The sequence below is a fragment of the Neodiprion fabricii genome, chromosome 2 (assembly GCF_021155785.1).
Source record: "Neodiprion fabricii isolate iyNeoFabr1 chromosome 2, iyNeoFabr1.1, whole genome shotgun sequence".
Lineage (NCBI taxonomy): Eukaryota > Metazoa > Arthropoda > Insecta > Hymenoptera > Diprionidae > Neodiprion > Neodiprion fabricii.
Genome location: NC_060240.1, coordinates 31,799,482 through 31,816,563, shown reverse-complemented (window position 1 = coordinate 31,816,563; position 17,082 = coordinate 31,799,482). Strand labels below are relative to the sequence as shown.

Sequence of the window (17,082 nt, the reverse complement as noted above, 5' to 3'; positions counted from 1 at the left end):
CGATGTGAACAGGATTATCATATATCGTTTGTAGAACAGACATCTAACTTAGGTAATGTTGACCGGTGGAAAAGCGAAGTAAGTCCAAAAATACTGTTTCAAGTCAAGTGGGGAAAAAGGTGGCGAATTGCTTACGGAATGATTGAATTAGTGAAATCATAACGTATTTTTTTAGGGTGAAGTACAATACGAAAAAGAACAATCGTACTTGAAAAACTTGTCGAACATTCTGTCGTTGACCTGCTTTGGTCCTGTGCCGTAAAGTTTAGAAACTTCTTCCTTGTCAGGACAGTACGAGTAGAGAGCTCTGAATTGGCAACCGGCATCTCTGAAGAGAATAAGAAAGTGCTTGCTTTCCGATCTGGATATTTCATCCAGTACCCTCCTTTTAGCTTCTTTATTCACTGTTCCGGGGAATACACAGTATTCTACAGCATTCAACATAATTCCTCTATTTGACTTAGTGGTAGGTTGTTTGTATAATCGTGGACCTGTCAAGAACAAAGACAGACAGAGGTAGATAAGTGATAGATACACATAAGTTAGCCTGGAAGAAAAATGTAAACTACTTTCTTACCGTTATAATCCATCATTGAACTAGGAGTACTGCTAATATCACTGCTTCCGTCATCGAACATCCTTCGTTTTGTCATAAGGCCTGGAGGAAGTGATCCGGGGCCAGATGGTGACGGTAGATGCCTCATACTGCCCATCCCTGGACTCGGTGCGCGTCTCGGAGGTGTCGCCCTGCCCAGCCCACTGTCCGTATCTGTGTACCGATACATCATACTGTCTTGATCACTACTCGAACCTGTGAACGCAAGCCTTAATATTTGAAGATGGAATACTCGCAGGAGCGAATAAAACTGGCAAGAAAATATCTAGTGGCAAGTTGCTTCTTTCTATCTGTTTTTTTTTAGATAAGTATTTACAGAACATTACATTACACAGTTAGTAACAAGTGTTTGAGAGATTTTCTACGAATTCTTTTTCATTTGGAGAATAAGTACATATACTATATCCATCTTCATTGCTTGCATTGTTCAGAAGAACTCATAACATACATATCGATATCATAAGGTAATTTTTACAGCAGAATTATTTTCATCATTTTAAAGCACGTTAATTGTTGCTGAGTTAAATAATTCGATATTTCATGACAATTTCCGCATACCCAATGTACACACATTTAGTTTACATGAAAAGCTGATGAATATTATTCTTATGAATAAGAAATTTTCTATGCTCAATTAAATATTGATATAACGTGTGGAACTTTCAGGTTTATGATTAATGGTCTGTGCTATTCAATGTGGTATAACCTATTATCACATACTTTTTTGAAAAATAGTCATAGTTTATAGACAGCATTTATTTATTCCAGTGCGATTATAGAATTTCTCAAGTTTTTGACTCTTTATGTTATGAATACTTTGTACATCAAATTGTGAATAGCTGATTGCATAATAAATAAGTAGCTGTTCATGGTCTATTTTTTTGTTGTTTTACTATTTAAATACCATTTGACTATAAGAACCAAGTACTTATTTATGATTATTTTTACTGTAGAAGAGAACATGGGAACTAAAACGTAAATAATGGCATTTGACTATGTAATTTTTCCTAACTTTTTCTTTGTTGTTTCCACACATATTCGTCTATATCGAGAGATTGACTAGCTATTATTATTAACAATTAATACCTGAAACAAATGTAGTACATGAAAGACTGAACAACAAATTATCAAGAACTCGAAGAAGAAGCATGACAATATTAACGATGTAAAACCTAACTATGAGAGAAAAATAACACCAAATATTAGACTGGAACCACCGACCTTGATCTGAAATACAACGATTATACAATAACCCATAACCGGTGCTATACAGTGACCAAAGCCCGACAAGCTTCAACTGAACATCTGCAGCTACGCTAGCAAATAAATTTCATATCCTGAAACTAAGGTCAAAGTCTCACTAGTGGTATTACATAATTAAAAAAAAAACCTTTGTTACTGGGTTAATACTATGCAGATAATAACAATATATACCTATTTTATTATATACATAGTATAGGAATAATTAGCATGTTTAAGGTGTCCTGAGAATAGGAATACCATTACCGTTACCATAATTTTGTGGGAAAGCAGAGTCTAGTTTGGAAGTTATTAATGAGACTTTGGCTATGAATAGAAACAGTGCAATTCGTGTATATATAATATATTGTACATATGTGTATACCTGGTGCATTCCACAATAATCGAACTAATGTGTGCGAATATATAATGCCATACTATCAAAGAAAAAGGTATGCTGAATTATATTTTTACTAGTACAAACTGTCAAGATATTCATATGCTTTTTATGCTAATTTTTTACTATCGAAATGAATAATCACTTGGAAAACGTTCAATGCATCTCTTGTATGTTCCAAGAAAATAAAAATTAACAAGACATTCTGTAAAATGTTGCTTGAACTTCAAAATCGATATACCTTTCTTAATATTTCAGTAAATTTAGACTTGATTTTAAAATATTTTCCTTAAAGGTAGATGACAAAATTTAATTTATATGTCAGACTAATTTAAAAACTATTCAGTGTCACTTTGATTTGAGAAATTTATACCACTTCTGAGTGAAATATCAGTTACATACTGCACATCAACCATAATGTTGATTGATTGAATTTTGGTACGTTTTCTAGAAAAAAATAAAATATTACGCATGAACTGTATCCACAATTCCATATACCATATTCATGGTATGATAGAGCACTTGTGAAAGTTTAGAGCTTTATGGAAGACGTAATTTCAGAACTATTAATTCACCCGTGAATCATATAAAAAAGTTTGAGATAGATGTAGAAAAACAATGTCTCGTTTATTGTGGAATATACACATGTAGGGTATACCAATATGACATACGTGTACAACTGCCACCTGTGCGTTTAACCTGAGACACCATGCAACTACAATATGTATATACATAGTAGCCTACTACAATTTTACGGTGTAAAGAACATACATGTATATTCATATACATATACATATACGTATATGAAAATTGTTGCACGATAGAGAAAAAGGGGTAAACGTATGTATTCCAATTCACTGTTCTCCTTACCACACAAATTCATCAACGAATTAGACTTTCTCCCCTTAAAGTTTTGGTAAGTTGGGTATTTAGGCCTGCCTCTAACTTGTTGCTGAGGCTCCTGTGCATCTGTAATAACGTAACGTTTCCGTTGTTACACCGGCGAGACCGAGGTAGTGCCAATAATACATTTTTTGGGGAAATGCTTTCGTTGTGCATTTCTTTTTTCTTAGTACTCTTAGTATAATAGGCAAAAGATGACAATATTTCCATACAGGCCATTCCATAAGTTACACGTGGGTATAATAAATAAGATTCATGTAATGACAACCATGAAAATAACAATAATAATAATAAATATACCAATCGGTGCAAATGGTGCATAACAATGTTCCGCTCTAAAATCAACAGGGTTTTCTACAGGCGCCACTACTGAATAATAACTCATACCCGAAATAACCATACACACAATCATTGATAAATGATCAAAAGGTTTCATTTTGTGTTCTTGTTTGTTTTGTTTAAATATCAGCAGGGTAGATATAGGTAGGTAGGTAAGTGGGTATTCATATACATGGCGATCCATACATGATAGAGATTCCTGAAACAGCTCTACTCTTATAATACCAAAGGTCAAAAAACGATCAATCTATTCTCCATAAACTTTTTCGCTTACTTACTAAACTTACCTCGTGATGTTTTATAAGAACCACGACGACCGAGTTGATTAACGCTACGACATGGCGAAGATCCTCTACCATCATCTGGCGAATCTACAGAAGAAACTAAAATAGATCGGTATTATTACAATGAGTTATTATTTCGCCATTTGAGTTCTATTGCTAGATAAGTTGTATACAAATATTATACGTATGAATAAATTTTCATAATGTAACTGCACTCAAACCATGCTTATACAGTAAAAAATAAATAACATCTAATTATACCGAGGGAAACAAAAACAAACTAAAAATTAACTATGACAAACAACTCAACAAAATCTTGATTACTCAACCGAATTAGAGAATAGCATCAACATCATCAGGTGTTTTAACGTGATAAAAATATCATAAAGTTGGTGAAGGGAAGCAACTTTCCATGACCTTATGCGTTTGGTAATAGATATAAAATTTTGCGTAAATCATAAAAGTGTAAAGGATAAAATATTATTAAGACTTTTGTCAAGTTGTTGGTATCTGTGTAATTGTTTTACAAGGTGAGAGGAGTGAAAAGTGTGTGTACTGCGTACCCCTAAGGCTGCCACCTCGATAAAGGGGACCTGAGCGACGGTCATCAAGGTGGGCGGCAGTAAGACTATCCTGAGAGCCACGATAGTAGTCCCGTCTCATCGTTGGGGATATCAGCGACGCTATGGTAAGTGTGTTAGTGCACAACAATTTTTTTTACTGAGTTTTCTATCATAGTCTAGTTGATAAAGTCAAAATCGGAAGACTTGCATTTCTGGTGTGATCAATCCAGGTTATCGAATTTTATTATGGAACCGTACAGAAATGATTATAGATTCATTAATTTGTTCATTAGCCGATTTTCAATTGATTTCAAATCTAGTCACATTTGTTATAAGATCTTTAATCTATTGCATGAATTCAGACTAATTTCACGACATTGGTCAATTTATTTATTAAATCTGTACTAAGTAGAATCGCGTTTTGTCTGATAATGTAGAGTTTGTTCAATCATCAAAGCAAGTAGAGAAATGTAAATAATAATAGCAGATAAAATATAGGCAACATGATGTATGTATTGCAATAAACTAGTGTAATCAAGAAAACATTCAGCGCTGTGAAGATTTAGCTAATAATAGAACATACATGTACAAACGATAAGTTTTTTTTTTTTACGTAGTATTGTCACATATATTGCTAAATTAAAATTGCTTTAGTGTCAACTTTATCATGCAGGAAACGTGTACTTGCAACATCAATGTGCATTATATCAACGTAGTTATAACATTTGGGTATATTTAGTACCACATTATGCATATAATTGATCACTCGTTGAAAGGAAACCTATCCAAATTATGAAAGTACCCTTAGTATCAGTTGAAATTTAAATAAAATTTCAATCTTTGTGGTTTTACGAATGTGCTTAGTTTCAATGGCGTCAATTAATGCGAGTAGAGAACACATCACATCGGACGTTGGTGAATAATTTTTCGATTAACTCACCAGTGCTAAGATTAGATGAAGATCCTTTTTTCCCCCGGCTTGGCGTCAAGGTTCCAGAATCTAAATCAGCACCCGCATCCACATGAATTGTTTTCGGTCGAGGACGACTGGGTGTGGTTTTGTTACGTAGCTTTGTTGGCTTTATCGCATTCAAGAGTTCTTTGTCAATGATTTTACCCTGAAATTGAAGAGCAGAATGAAAACGTACATCCCACTAATTGTAAGTTGAATAATGTTACGATTCGAAAAAAAAAAAATTATTAGATCACTCAACATTTACAGAATTACCTCTTTCTCTGCTTCTTCAATCGCCTTTTTAAGCTTATATTGTTCAAGAATCGCAGCTCTCTTCTGTCTTTCTTCCTCCTTTTTACGTGCCCTTTCCTCCATTTTCAACTTTTCTTGTTCTTTGCGAGTTTGCGCCTCAGCTTCTTTTTTCTCCTTCAATTCTTCCTGCTGTTGTCGCCGTTGCAATGACAGCAGCATTATTCGTTCTTTCTTCTTCTCCATTTCATCCAGTGAGTTCTAAAAGTATAATTACTGTCTTCAAAGATTGACAAACGATAACAGAATATAGATTTATCAATAGTATAAATAAAACATGTGCGAAAATAAACAAAGATATGCAAATGTACAATGACATACAGGATCTGGATTGGCTAGTTGAGTTCCGATAACAAGTCCAATTCCGCTTCCCTGTCGGCTAACTGAAGTGTTATCCTTCTGTCTATCTCTCTGGCGTTTTCTCTCCATTTCTCTTTGCATGTCCCTATCTCGAATTTCTTGTCGTTGTTGCTCTCTCTCTTCTGCTTGCTTGATCCTTTCTCTTTCCAAATCTCTTTGAGCCTCAAGCTGCCGCTGCCTTTCTGCAGCACTGGCTGGTGGAGATTCAGGTCTAACGGTAAAGTCTTCTTGCTCGATATAGGAAGAAACGGTCCTTTCCTATTTGGAAGAAGATAGAAAAATAATAACAAGAAAAATGGGTTGGCATTACTTGTGTTTTCATTGGTTTCACTGACTACCTTCTTCGGAGACGTTCTTTTTTGCCCAAGTGCTGGCTTAGGCTTTTTGGGTGCGTCGTTATCGAATGATATGTAGAATCCCTTCTCTCCAGGATCTGTGGTATCAAATGCTGACATTTCGGGCGTTGCACATGGCGGAGACGCTGATTCTCGTAGCGACGAATGCGGTTGAAAAGAGTTTCTAGATATCGAAGGTCTCGTGGGTGAGGGTTTTCTGTACGTTCTACTGCCTGATGTGATATTCAAGCCACGAATTCCGTGTGAGAGATCGTCATCGTTTCCTAAATAATATTAGCGTATATTCCAAACACTACTCCATTTCTGAACGCATCAAAAATCGATATACCCAGTCAAGAGAATTCTGCTACTCACCAATAAACGAAATATTTTGAGGCTCCATATCATCAACTGATGGCGCAGGGACAGGAGTGTGCAGTACAGGTGCTTGGCGTTTCTCCGTGGGACTTTCGCATGTTATGGGTATATGGTGGACCGTAGGTCTTTTTTGCTCTGGGCTTTCACCCATTAGCTGACTAATTCTGTGCACCTAGATTCAGAAACACAGATTTCATATATTTTTGGACATTCAGAAAATATTAACACACGAATTGGCTCAACTGAAAGATGTTTCAAATCTAAAATTGAGCAAAACACAAATTAAGAGATGAGTCACTGCGTTTATGTGTGGGTTGTAGATTAATAAAAACGTGATCAATATTCAAAAATCACAAATTAACTAAAGCGTACAATTGCAGAGTTTATCAATTATGAAACTTTTATTCACTCTCCGCGATTGATTATAGTATGAGGTTTTTGTCAGTATGACAAGAGGCAACGTGCACACACCTTGTTACTATAACTGTGTGAACTAGTGGTAGAGGAAGAATAGAAAAGATACATCTTATTTAAATAAATATCTGTATCAGGTAGGGAAACGAGTCGTGGTCCAAACTGTAGGTGTCAGGTATTAGAACGTCAGTGTGGGAAGACTCTACCATGTTGGGTGTCAACACTATGTCTATAAACGTAAATTACGTCACCAACTGGTTCTGGACACAGCATATACCATCACTGTTATACCATATATTGGAGGGGGAAAACCTACGTACGTTTTGACCAAAGATATTTGAAGTAAATCTGACCTTCAGGTAGGTACTGTTATTTTCACAATCATTCATACAAGATGTGCCAAGTTATAAACTGAGATTAAAGATTTTACTATAGTATTGTTGCTGAATGTGCTTATTTGTCACTTTATACACCAACGTTAATTTGATGCGAAGTCAAGTGAAAGTTATGAAATTCGTCAAGTTACTTTCATCCAATTATACAAGTTTCAGTAATTTATTATTTCTTTTATACTTACCGCATTTCGATGTTGAGGACTGGCAGATGATGGTGGCATTGTATTGAACAGTGTGGCAGGTGTAGGGTAAGTAGAACCTGAACGATTCATTTGGTTGTTACAAAGACTATGATCGCCACCATTGAGATATCTCTGATCCGGTGCTATTTCATGTAGTACGAATCCTTTTGGCTGAGAAGGAGGCGCAGCCCATGTCCTCGTATCTTGATACAGTCGTGAGTCCTGCTGGTAAGCTGAATGACACCAGTTTTATTTAAGCAAATTATTCGGTCTTCTGAATAAAAAGCATCAAAAACTTTCCAAGTGAACAAATTATACCTGCAGGCTGTGGACTATATCGAAGTTCAACTGGCTGCTGATAACCTGCCGCAGCCATTTCGTTTGCTAAGCTTTCAGGTGGTAACGGTTGACCCCATGTTCGTCGCTGAGATTGCGCATGATCATGTAAGTAGAACTGTGACTGTTGAGGGTCCTGAATTCTCGTTGGTATTGAATTCATTGGTGGTATGGCATAATTCTGTGCAATAAATTGATATTTACCATCTAGAATCTGTGCATTTTAACATAAACAGAATAAAGGAACAGAGAATCTACAAAGTAATTTTCTCTTCCTGCTGGCAGTTGTAACATGTTGCCTTTACCTGCATATGTTGCTGGCTTAAACTCTTTAATTGCTGTAGTTGTTGCTGCATCTGCTGCTGATGTTGGCTCATTAAATGTTGTTGTTGAATTTGATTTTGTTGATTGGCTAGCCGCTGTATATCTGCTTGAATTTCGCTAAGACTGCTATTCATTCTGAAAAAAGTGAAATGGGATGTGAAAATTTATAAATATAAATTAAAGCATAGTAATAGAAATACTAACTGTGATATAGACTCATGGTACTGATCTATGTCCATATTCTCAATGTCTGGTGTGCGTCGTGTTTCGATAAAAGGTGCACTGCCATCCTGCTCAAGCCATTTATGTTCCACATCTCGCACATCTTCACTGATTTCCTGGGTTTTTAAACAATCAGTTGAGTTATAAATACAATTTAGCTATTGTTTAACAAATTATGAAGGCTGCACATTTTTTTTTTTTATTTAAACCTGATAGCTTTCTTTTTCTGATAGAGATGAATCATCGCCCGACTCAGCTACCAGCTCTAAGGTTTCCACATTCGTTCCCGTAATAGATTGCGGTGTCTACGTATCAATATATTTTATACGAAATTATTTACTAAAATTCTGTAATATTTCAATCGTTTGGTTTGTTACAATTATTTGTAATATAAGTCCTACTATAGCTATCATTAGTACAAATACATCAGGTTAAAAATTTCCCCCATTTTTTTCTTCTAAATTACCTTATTGTCTCAAGCACTACTTTGCGTTTGCAACTATTTCGATTTTGAGGCAAAGTGACTAGCTTAATTTTACGCTTTTCATTGTGAAGTGCTTCATTATCGGCTAATTTTATAGATGTTTCTCTAACGCGACTCTTTCCACCTTCCATGACCTTCGAATATATTGTACATCTTGGTAGAAGTGAATCGGGAATCAAACCCATTGTTTGGTCTCTCACGGCATCTTCATTACAGCCCCCTGTATCGTCAATTTTATGCAATATTTGAGAGTACTTTTGTTTTTCCAATTCATCATTGTCTGAGGTGTTATCTAGCTTCACAGGGTTGTTAAATTCTCTCGATATACTTGCTTGAGAATTTATAGCGCAATCAAAATACTTCAAATCAATATCGCTGATAATTGGTAAACTTTCATCGCTCAATATCACAGAGCTCAATGAGTTTACAGATTCCTGACCATGATTGGAATAGACCTCTGCTAGTTCTGGTTTTAAATTTTGCGAGGTAATAGAGGTCATGATTTGATACGGAACAATATCCTCCAGTTTCGTTTGCGGTAAATATTTATAGTAGTCAAAATCAAAGTTATTGTACTTAGTAAGCTTTGATCGAGGTTTAATATGGTCAGAAAGCTTGATCTCTTCAATTTCTGTAACATATTCTCCTTCGACAGCCTCATAAACTGATTCTCTTGTACTACCACTATCAGTAACAGACAAATACAGAGATTCCTGTGAATTTACAGATCCATACAATGTTTCTATTGAATCAGCTGACTCGTCTTCAGTGGGGGAATTTGATTGGAAAACTAATTCAACTGGGCTTGATGCTGCTGAAGAATTTGATTTAGAAATTTGGACACAATCTTGACTATTGTGGCTGAATTTAGCTGGTACTAATAAGGATATTAAAAAAAATATATTATTAATAGCATGAGCGAACATTTTGGATAATTTTGAACCCGAAACCTAAAAGTAATCAATGAAGTTATCACATTATAAAAAAGTATTCAGCTGTCAACTTGAACCAAGGCCATCTTTGTTCATTATAATTACAAAAAAGTTCTTTGAATTTTAATATATACACAGTACACCAGAATGCTTTTCTCCTTGCTCTTCAAGTGCCTTCATTTCTTGAATAGCTCACAAGCCTTAGTGAAAAAATTTGTTCCTTCCATTCCAAACAATTTGCACTTGATTAATAAACAATAATTGAGAAGTAATGAATCTCATCAAGAGATGAGAAAAGTTTAACTTGAATCGATCTGAATCCCTTATGATTAGTTGACAACACACACCTGTTGATTCAAAATTGCTTAAATAAATAATAACCTGTTCAACATACGACACAAATAAGTTAGTTGAGAAATTCCACAAGCAATCGTCCATATTTGTTCCAGACCTTCTGCTTGGGATAGAAGTCGAAGATGTCACTCGACAGAGATTCATATTCATCCTATTGTTTGATCAATATCATATCTTAGGTAACTAAGATGTTCCCAACACACATATTTCACATTCAAAATCAGTTGCATGAATTGCAGACGAATACGAAACAACGCAACTGTGTTTCCTTGACATAAATGATTCATATTTTTTAGTAGACATGAAGATGTGAGGTAATGTACTACAAATTCTGAATGTATTTTAGAATAAAACTCAGTAAGAAATTGGGAACATTAAAACCGTTAGTACCTTCACGATATGATATTATAGGATTCTTTTTACAACCATTAATGCATTTTTCATCATTTGGGATTTATAGTACGAGTAAGACATTTTATAAATTTCTTAGATATAAAACCACGGTTATCTGCATGATGGTTTGAGAATAATGGGTATGAAATAAGTGAATAAACCGGATTAGACCATCACCGAGAACAATCAGATACATACGTGTCGGGAATGGAACTGGGATATTAGAAATTAACAAAAGAAAAACTATGAGACAATGCAATTCTATACATGCTTTCTGAAACAATAGCTTCTAAAAATAGAAATAGAAACTCCTAAAATAGAAATTGATCTTCGGCAAATCTTGCTGCTGCAAAGACAACAGCTTAAGATTAAAAAATGTTATTTAAACAAATGGAGATATTGCAGATAAGCGTTGAAAACCATGGAAAGCTTTGCACCACAGTTGCATTTCAACAAAAAATAAACGTTTCAACTTCATATGTATTGTATAAAAATTCTGACATGAATATTGTAAAATGAAAATATCAGCGAAGCAAGCATTTTGTGCCGATCGTGAATGGTATGAAAAGCGTAGAAAAAAATTAAACAATGAAAATGTGCATGTGTATGTACAATCGCCGCCTGTATACTAAAGCATACCTTGAGCGAAAAGGGCCGTTGTGGTTTATCTTGAGGGGGATGGTTGGATACGAGATGTGTCTCTGTACTACTTGCAGGGATGAACCCTACATTTCCAGAAGTAATGGAGCTGGGGGGTACAGATTCCACAGGGCTTTCACCCCCTGATGTTGACGATGAAGGGGATTTTACCTTACCCTGGAACCAGCCCAACCAGTGTGCCTTGTTAAGTACAAACGCCTCCACCACACACCAAACACCGTGTGTCGCATCCGTGGCCAAAATTATATTCGACGAGTTTGAAACATTACTAGCAAATGATAATCTAGAATAAAATTGCAAAACAATTTAACGTCTTGCACAGCGACTGACTGTTGCAATTAAAATATTTTTTACATTTTTTTAATGCCAGTATGTAATATTTGATTCAACCATTTGTAGCATACGATAAGTGCTTACAAATATATTATAAACTTTTTATTTACAATCGCACATTGAACAGTACATCAATTGTACCAAAAAATTTCAATCAATAATTGGCCTCGGCGCAAAAAGTAAAACAATAAACACAATATCTTTCCTCATGCATTCCAGCACCTATCAACACAATTTTAATACGATAAACCATTTTTTAACACAGAAATACTTACATTCATTCGATCAAGAAACGTAAGTGATGAAGTATGTGAAAACTAGTACATGGAACGTGAGTATAAAAGTTATTTATTACGAACGTATATGTTCTATCCTATCGAAGGTAGAAAGTACCAAGTAAAAGTAGAAAGGTTCTACGTACATTCGAAATCTGATAAGTGTGAATAAAACGAGATATGTGCAAGATGTTGATTTGTTTGTTGCATGTTTGGAAAACTGAGAAGCTTGCATACAGCGTTGCATGTAGGCGTCGAATAAGGAAAATAGACAAAATAACCACACAGTCATTTAAAATTGATTGGGAAAGGAGAGAGAATACATGGAGTAAATTGAAAAATAGCTCGTAGGAAATAAAAAACATTCTGTGCAATGCAGATTTTACCATTAGCAAAACTACAATAGCCTAAGGACAATAGGTGGCTGTTAAAACTTGGTGCTTTATTTTTTTAAATAATAAGTAAAAAGTTCCGTTATCCCAGGGGAATATTAAATCTAAATTATCAGATTGAGGTGCTGTTTCTTTCAAAAGAAATATTTTCAACGGTAAAATCCTGTAGCACTGTAAATTCCATGCATTATACATTACCTTGGTAACTGCTTGCAAAAATGCAGCTTTGCCAACTTTTTGCCGCTGCTTAGACATGACAACCTCCATTTTTCGCTTTTCGTTTTCTATGTGACGTCGTTTTTCTTCAAGTTTCATTCTGATGTTATTCAACTGTGATGCCATGACTGTATTACCTCCATTTTCATCTATACGGTTTCAATTATAAAATGTTACTTGTCGAACTTATTTTGAAAAACACCAAATTCTTTTGCGTCTGCAACATAAAGATGTGCATCGAATGGTATATATTATAATAAATTACCAGTAGTATTAGTCTCGGCTTGTTGCATGTGCTGGTTGCTCTGTTGTTGCCACGTAGTCGTATTTGGGAGTGCGGCGAATGTTGTCTTTTTTTCGCCCGATGTGCTGCCATTATTTTGAACTTGTTTTTTTGCTACTATGCCAGCTTTTTTCAAAAGGTTGTCGTCTTTCTCTTGATTGGAATAAGTGAAATTGATGACCTTGTCAGAGCTCTGTCTACCGAGCTGAGCAAAGCTGGCTAATTTCGAACTGTTACTGTCCACATTACTATCATTTTCATTGGAATGTAGGATATTTTTTAGTGTAACATTGTTTAGACTCGAATTAGATGCTTGTCGCTTGAGCCTGGGTGGCTCGTCTGCACTATAACCATTGTCTGATAGAATCAGTTGCACACCACTGCCATAAACATCTTGAACACTCGATCGGGCAGGAAGAGTTGGTTCAGCAACGTTATGGCGTCCTACGTGCCCTCCAACTTCCTTGTCAGGATTTCGTCCAAAATTGTGCAAATTATCCTGCAAGTAAATATATCCGATTAATGAAAAAATCTGAAATATTCCAGCTTATATGTGAGACTCTTCAAGTATACAAGAGATAGTGATTCAGTGTAGGTATTTAAATTAATCTTGGTCACCTGAGATCCTCCGAAGTTCTCAATTGTAAGTTGAGAATCATCAGTAACGCTATTTCTCCTCGAACGCCTGCCTGCATAAGAACTACGTCTCTGGTCTTCCCAATTACTTGGCCGACCAGCAGCTTCTGCTCGAGCAGCGAGCTTTTCATCAGTTACGGAGCTCAGAGTAGGCACTCCTTTGCCTCTATGGACGACGAAACTATCTTCGCTTCCTGCTCTCCTGTAAAATAGTTAGTATCACAATTTATGCATTGTGATCGAGAATAAGTTATATGTTCAAAATATTGACACAACTTGAATAAAAAAAAAGAAGAATATTTTCACTTCAACAATTACCTGTCTTCGTGCGACTGATTTTCCATCGCCTGTTGTAACGATTGTGATTTTTTAACAGAACTTGAGGACGGTGTTTTCATTACTGGAAATTAATATAATTAATAGCAAATACTTAGCACATTAAAATGGTAGATTAGTTATTTTATCTTAGTTATTGCATAATATGCATATGCACAGACCATCAGTGACTGATTTTACTTCACCTAGTTCAATCAATTGTTTGCATTATTTGTTCATTGTTCACAAACATGCAACATTTTTCAATTATGTACAATTATTAAGATTTACAGTCGAAATTTAAAAATAAAAAACTATGTAGCACTATAACGAAATATTTCTAATGATCAGACTAATTATTTGCTGCTAATTAAATGACGAATTCTAGTACAGTATGGGATGTTTAAAGTTTTGTGTGTGTGAAAAAACAAGGAACGTATTTAAACAAATTGATATGTGAAACGCAACAAATGAAACAAAGAAATAAAATAAAACAAAGAAACTTTGCAAAACAATCACACAAACCAAAGACATATGAAATGTATCTGGTACAACATCAAATCTTTACACTTCCGTTTGGGAATAAATATGAAAATAAGAAGAAACACATGCAAAATAAGATAATATTCAAGCCAATTTGAGAGCAAGCTGTGGAGGCGATATTTTTTGTGCTTCAAACTTTCAAAAATTTTCCCTACGTGCTATGTGTCACTTGCCAATTTTCACAAGACGGTGTTACGCAAGCCGTTATTAGTAACAAGCAGTGCGCCTATATTTTGCTTTGTCATTTTTACAAGTGAGGCTACTTATTGAGCATGAGAACATTTCATGAAGAGTATTTTCATATGAAACTCAGGCTTGATTACAATACCTCAAGAATGTATGCCATCAAACAGTAAATTTCATTATACAATCTATGATGATCAAGAATATAATTTTCATACCTTGGAAAGTATCTTGAAAATACTTGAATTGCAATTCGAAATGTTGACAAGTACAAGGAGCAATAGAATTACCGACAAACAACATCTCAAGATATTTTAGAAAAGATTTCTTAACACAGCAGAAACAGTGAAGTAGAATTTTCTGTTTAGCAATTCTACATTCGAAAAAGAAAAAGTAAACGAATGAAAAAATGAAAAAAACGTAATAGAAAAGAGATTTGACACCAGGAAATGAAATAGATGATAATTGTTAGGTATCTTGTATACCTGTGAAGCCTGGAGCGGATACGGAGAGGTTGCTTCGTAGGTCAGGTATCGGAGCTATAGACTGAGGCAGGCTGCGCTTATGAGCTACACCGTGGCTATTGCGTGGGCAAACTGGACCCATAGCACCACCGAATCATAGGTTGTGATGAAAGAGGAAGGCAGATAGCGTTGTTGATCAAGCATCAAGAGGTTACGCCATAGAAATATGCAATTATTATAGATAGGTAGGTATTGATATACTTCTTTAACATTATTAAGGGTTAAGCTACCTCTCTCTCTAGATTTGACTCTCGTGCCTTTGCAGTAAGAATACACTTATTACATTATTACAAGTCGATGTTAAACGTGTTTCATTGCTGATCGGATCATTCAATGCTCGGGAATTGATGCTATTACTTATTCTAAGATGTTTGTGTGTATTGACACTGATAAGAAGCGTTATATACCGTTCAAACTAGAGGCAATTTAATTCTAAACTTGATTATAAATTTTAAGAGAAAAATGTAACACATCGAATAAAATGACACGATGAAAAAGTGTGATATTATGATGTGCATATGAGGCATTTGCAGTAACACCATTTCATTTCATATGAATTAAGATATTTTCTTTAATGAGAAACAATTAGGAAAATAAAGTAGTTGGGAAGTTTTGTCATAAATCAATGTGAGCTATTTGTGCAAATTCGTAAATTAAAACTGTAAGTCCAAGAGATGACTTACCGTAACGAAAAATTAATTCTACAATAGTATTCAATTTTTCGTAAGCAAAGCTTGGGATCATCTGTTATCATATTTCATAATCAGAATAATTGCCTGCAGTTCGAAGTGTAAATTGTAAACATAACAGTACTAAAAAAATAACCATTTAATGAGGTAAGTTTGATAAATTATTTGTACGATAACCATCACCAAACACCGAAACCATCACCGAAATTACAAATTTCAATGAATAAGTGGTACAGTCGACTGATATATAATAAAGCTTCTTTCGTTGCGATTGCTAAATATGGCTCAAACTGTATCTGAAATGTATATTAATTTTTGTTTTTGTCAAATGTTTTAAAACCATATGTACCGTTCGAATATTGCGAATCCCTTTCATCGCCTGGATAACGAACTGATTTGACTGGATGAATTTCTAACACATTGTACAGGTCGGCCAGGAAAACAATCAAATTTTGTTTCATAGATCTGGAAAGAAAACAGAAAGATATACTATTATACACGTTACAATTACAATTCATGCAATTTAGTTAGTATTCATAAGATATGTATAACTAAATTCATCATAGTGCTGACATTAACGAATACAGTACATTGGAAATTTGAATCGAGTCATGAAATACAATACGAAATCATTGAGAATCAACAAGTCTCACATAAAACATGACTTCAAAATACGGAGGATTAACTAATGTTGCTTGAACGTATAAAATCGATTAAAGTTGTACGAAATTTACTGAATGGAGCAGAGTTATTCTAAAATCATTTTAAATGACTTCAGGGATTCGTACTTATAAACCAGTGTAAATTACCCCCGAAATTCCTGAACACTGATTACTTACCCTCGCATGTAGGTGACATCTTCATTTTGCATATGAAAAATAGAGTACGGTAAGCATCTGGCACAAAACGTTTGGACCAGCAATAAATTGTGTAGAGCATCAGCGACGGATAACCTTTTAGATATCCGAATATCTTTCCAATTCAACTCTTCTGGGCAGTAAAATGCGACTACAGCAGCAAGGCCAACACCATCGCACAGAGACTGGAAATCAGTGGCAGAGGGTAAGTCGGGCAGTCGGGATCTATCCCCAGCACCTTCTTCCAGTTTTATCTTGGCAACTAGAGCCCGAGTGGCTTCGCTGATCCACAGAAGAAGTCCTCGCTCATGGTCAGTCGGCACTTCCAGGTTACTTTGTGGGTTAAATCGTCTAATTGTAGCTACTACACAGTCTCCCGTAACTACTTCCTTTGCATAAAGCACCATCAAACCTTCTATCACAGCCATATGCGCCGACTGAAAAAAATTAAATTATGAGAAT

At 35.1% G+C, this 17,082-nt stretch overlaps 1 protein-coding gene and 1 long non-coding RNA gene across 16 annotated transcripts in view; one reads left to right on the top strand and one right to left on the bottom strand.

The window, feature by feature from the left end:
• LOC124175707 (patronin) overlaps positions 1–17,082 on the bottom strand; it is a 40,403-nt gene that overhangs the window by 3,161 nt on the left and 20,160 nt on the right. For 6 of the 15 annotated variants that reach the window (XM_046556128.1, XM_046556129.1, XM_046556130.1 and 3 more), the window contains 22 exons: positions 16,603–17,057; positions 16,113–16,228; positions 15,036–15,146; positions 13,828–13,909; positions 13,492–13,711; positions 12,856–13,372; positions 12,573–12,739; positions 11,354–11,530; positions 8,534–8,667; positions 8,311–8,464; positions 7,988–8,186; positions 7,670–7,902; positions 6,676–6,850; positions 6,304–6,584; positions 5,927–6,223; positions 5,570–5,806; positions 5,282–5,459; positions 4,342–4,461; positions 3,782–3,877; positions 3,123–3,221; positions 578–811; positions 209–491 (listed from right to left, as the gene is read on the bottom strand). In XM_046556128.1, the coding sequence (XP_046412084.1) occupies positions 209–491; positions 578–811; positions 3,123–3,221; positions 3,782–3,877; positions 4,342–4,461; positions 5,282–5,459; positions 5,570–5,806; positions 5,927–6,223; positions 6,304–6,584; positions 6,676–6,850; positions 7,670–7,902; positions 7,988–8,186; positions 8,311–8,464; positions 8,534–8,667; positions 11,354–11,530; positions 12,573–12,739; positions 12,856–13,372; positions 13,492–13,711; positions 13,828–13,909; positions 15,036–15,146; positions 16,113–16,228; positions 16,603–17,057 (4,565 nt within the window). The remainder of the gene's footprint in view (positions 1–208; positions 492–577; positions 812–3,122; positions 3,222–3,781; positions 3,878–4,341; positions 4,462–5,281; positions 5,460–5,569; positions 5,807–5,926; positions 6,224–6,303; positions 6,585–6,675; positions 6,851–7,669; positions 7,903–7,987; positions 8,187–8,310; positions 8,465–8,533; positions 8,668–11,353; positions 11,531–12,572; positions 12,740–12,855; positions 13,373–13,491; positions 13,712–13,827; positions 13,910–15,035; positions 15,147–16,112; positions 16,229–16,602; positions 17,058–17,082) is intronic. The other 9 variants (XM_046556133.1, XM_046556134.1, XM_046556137.1 and 6 more) reach the window with 9 other exon arrangements.
• LOC124175723 lies at positions 7,432–8,669 on the top strand. Its single transcript, XR_006869220.1, has 3 exons — positions 7,432–7,735; positions 7,826–7,897; positions 7,994–8,669. It is a non-coding gene; the product is annotated as an uncharacterized LOC124175723 (long non-coding RNA).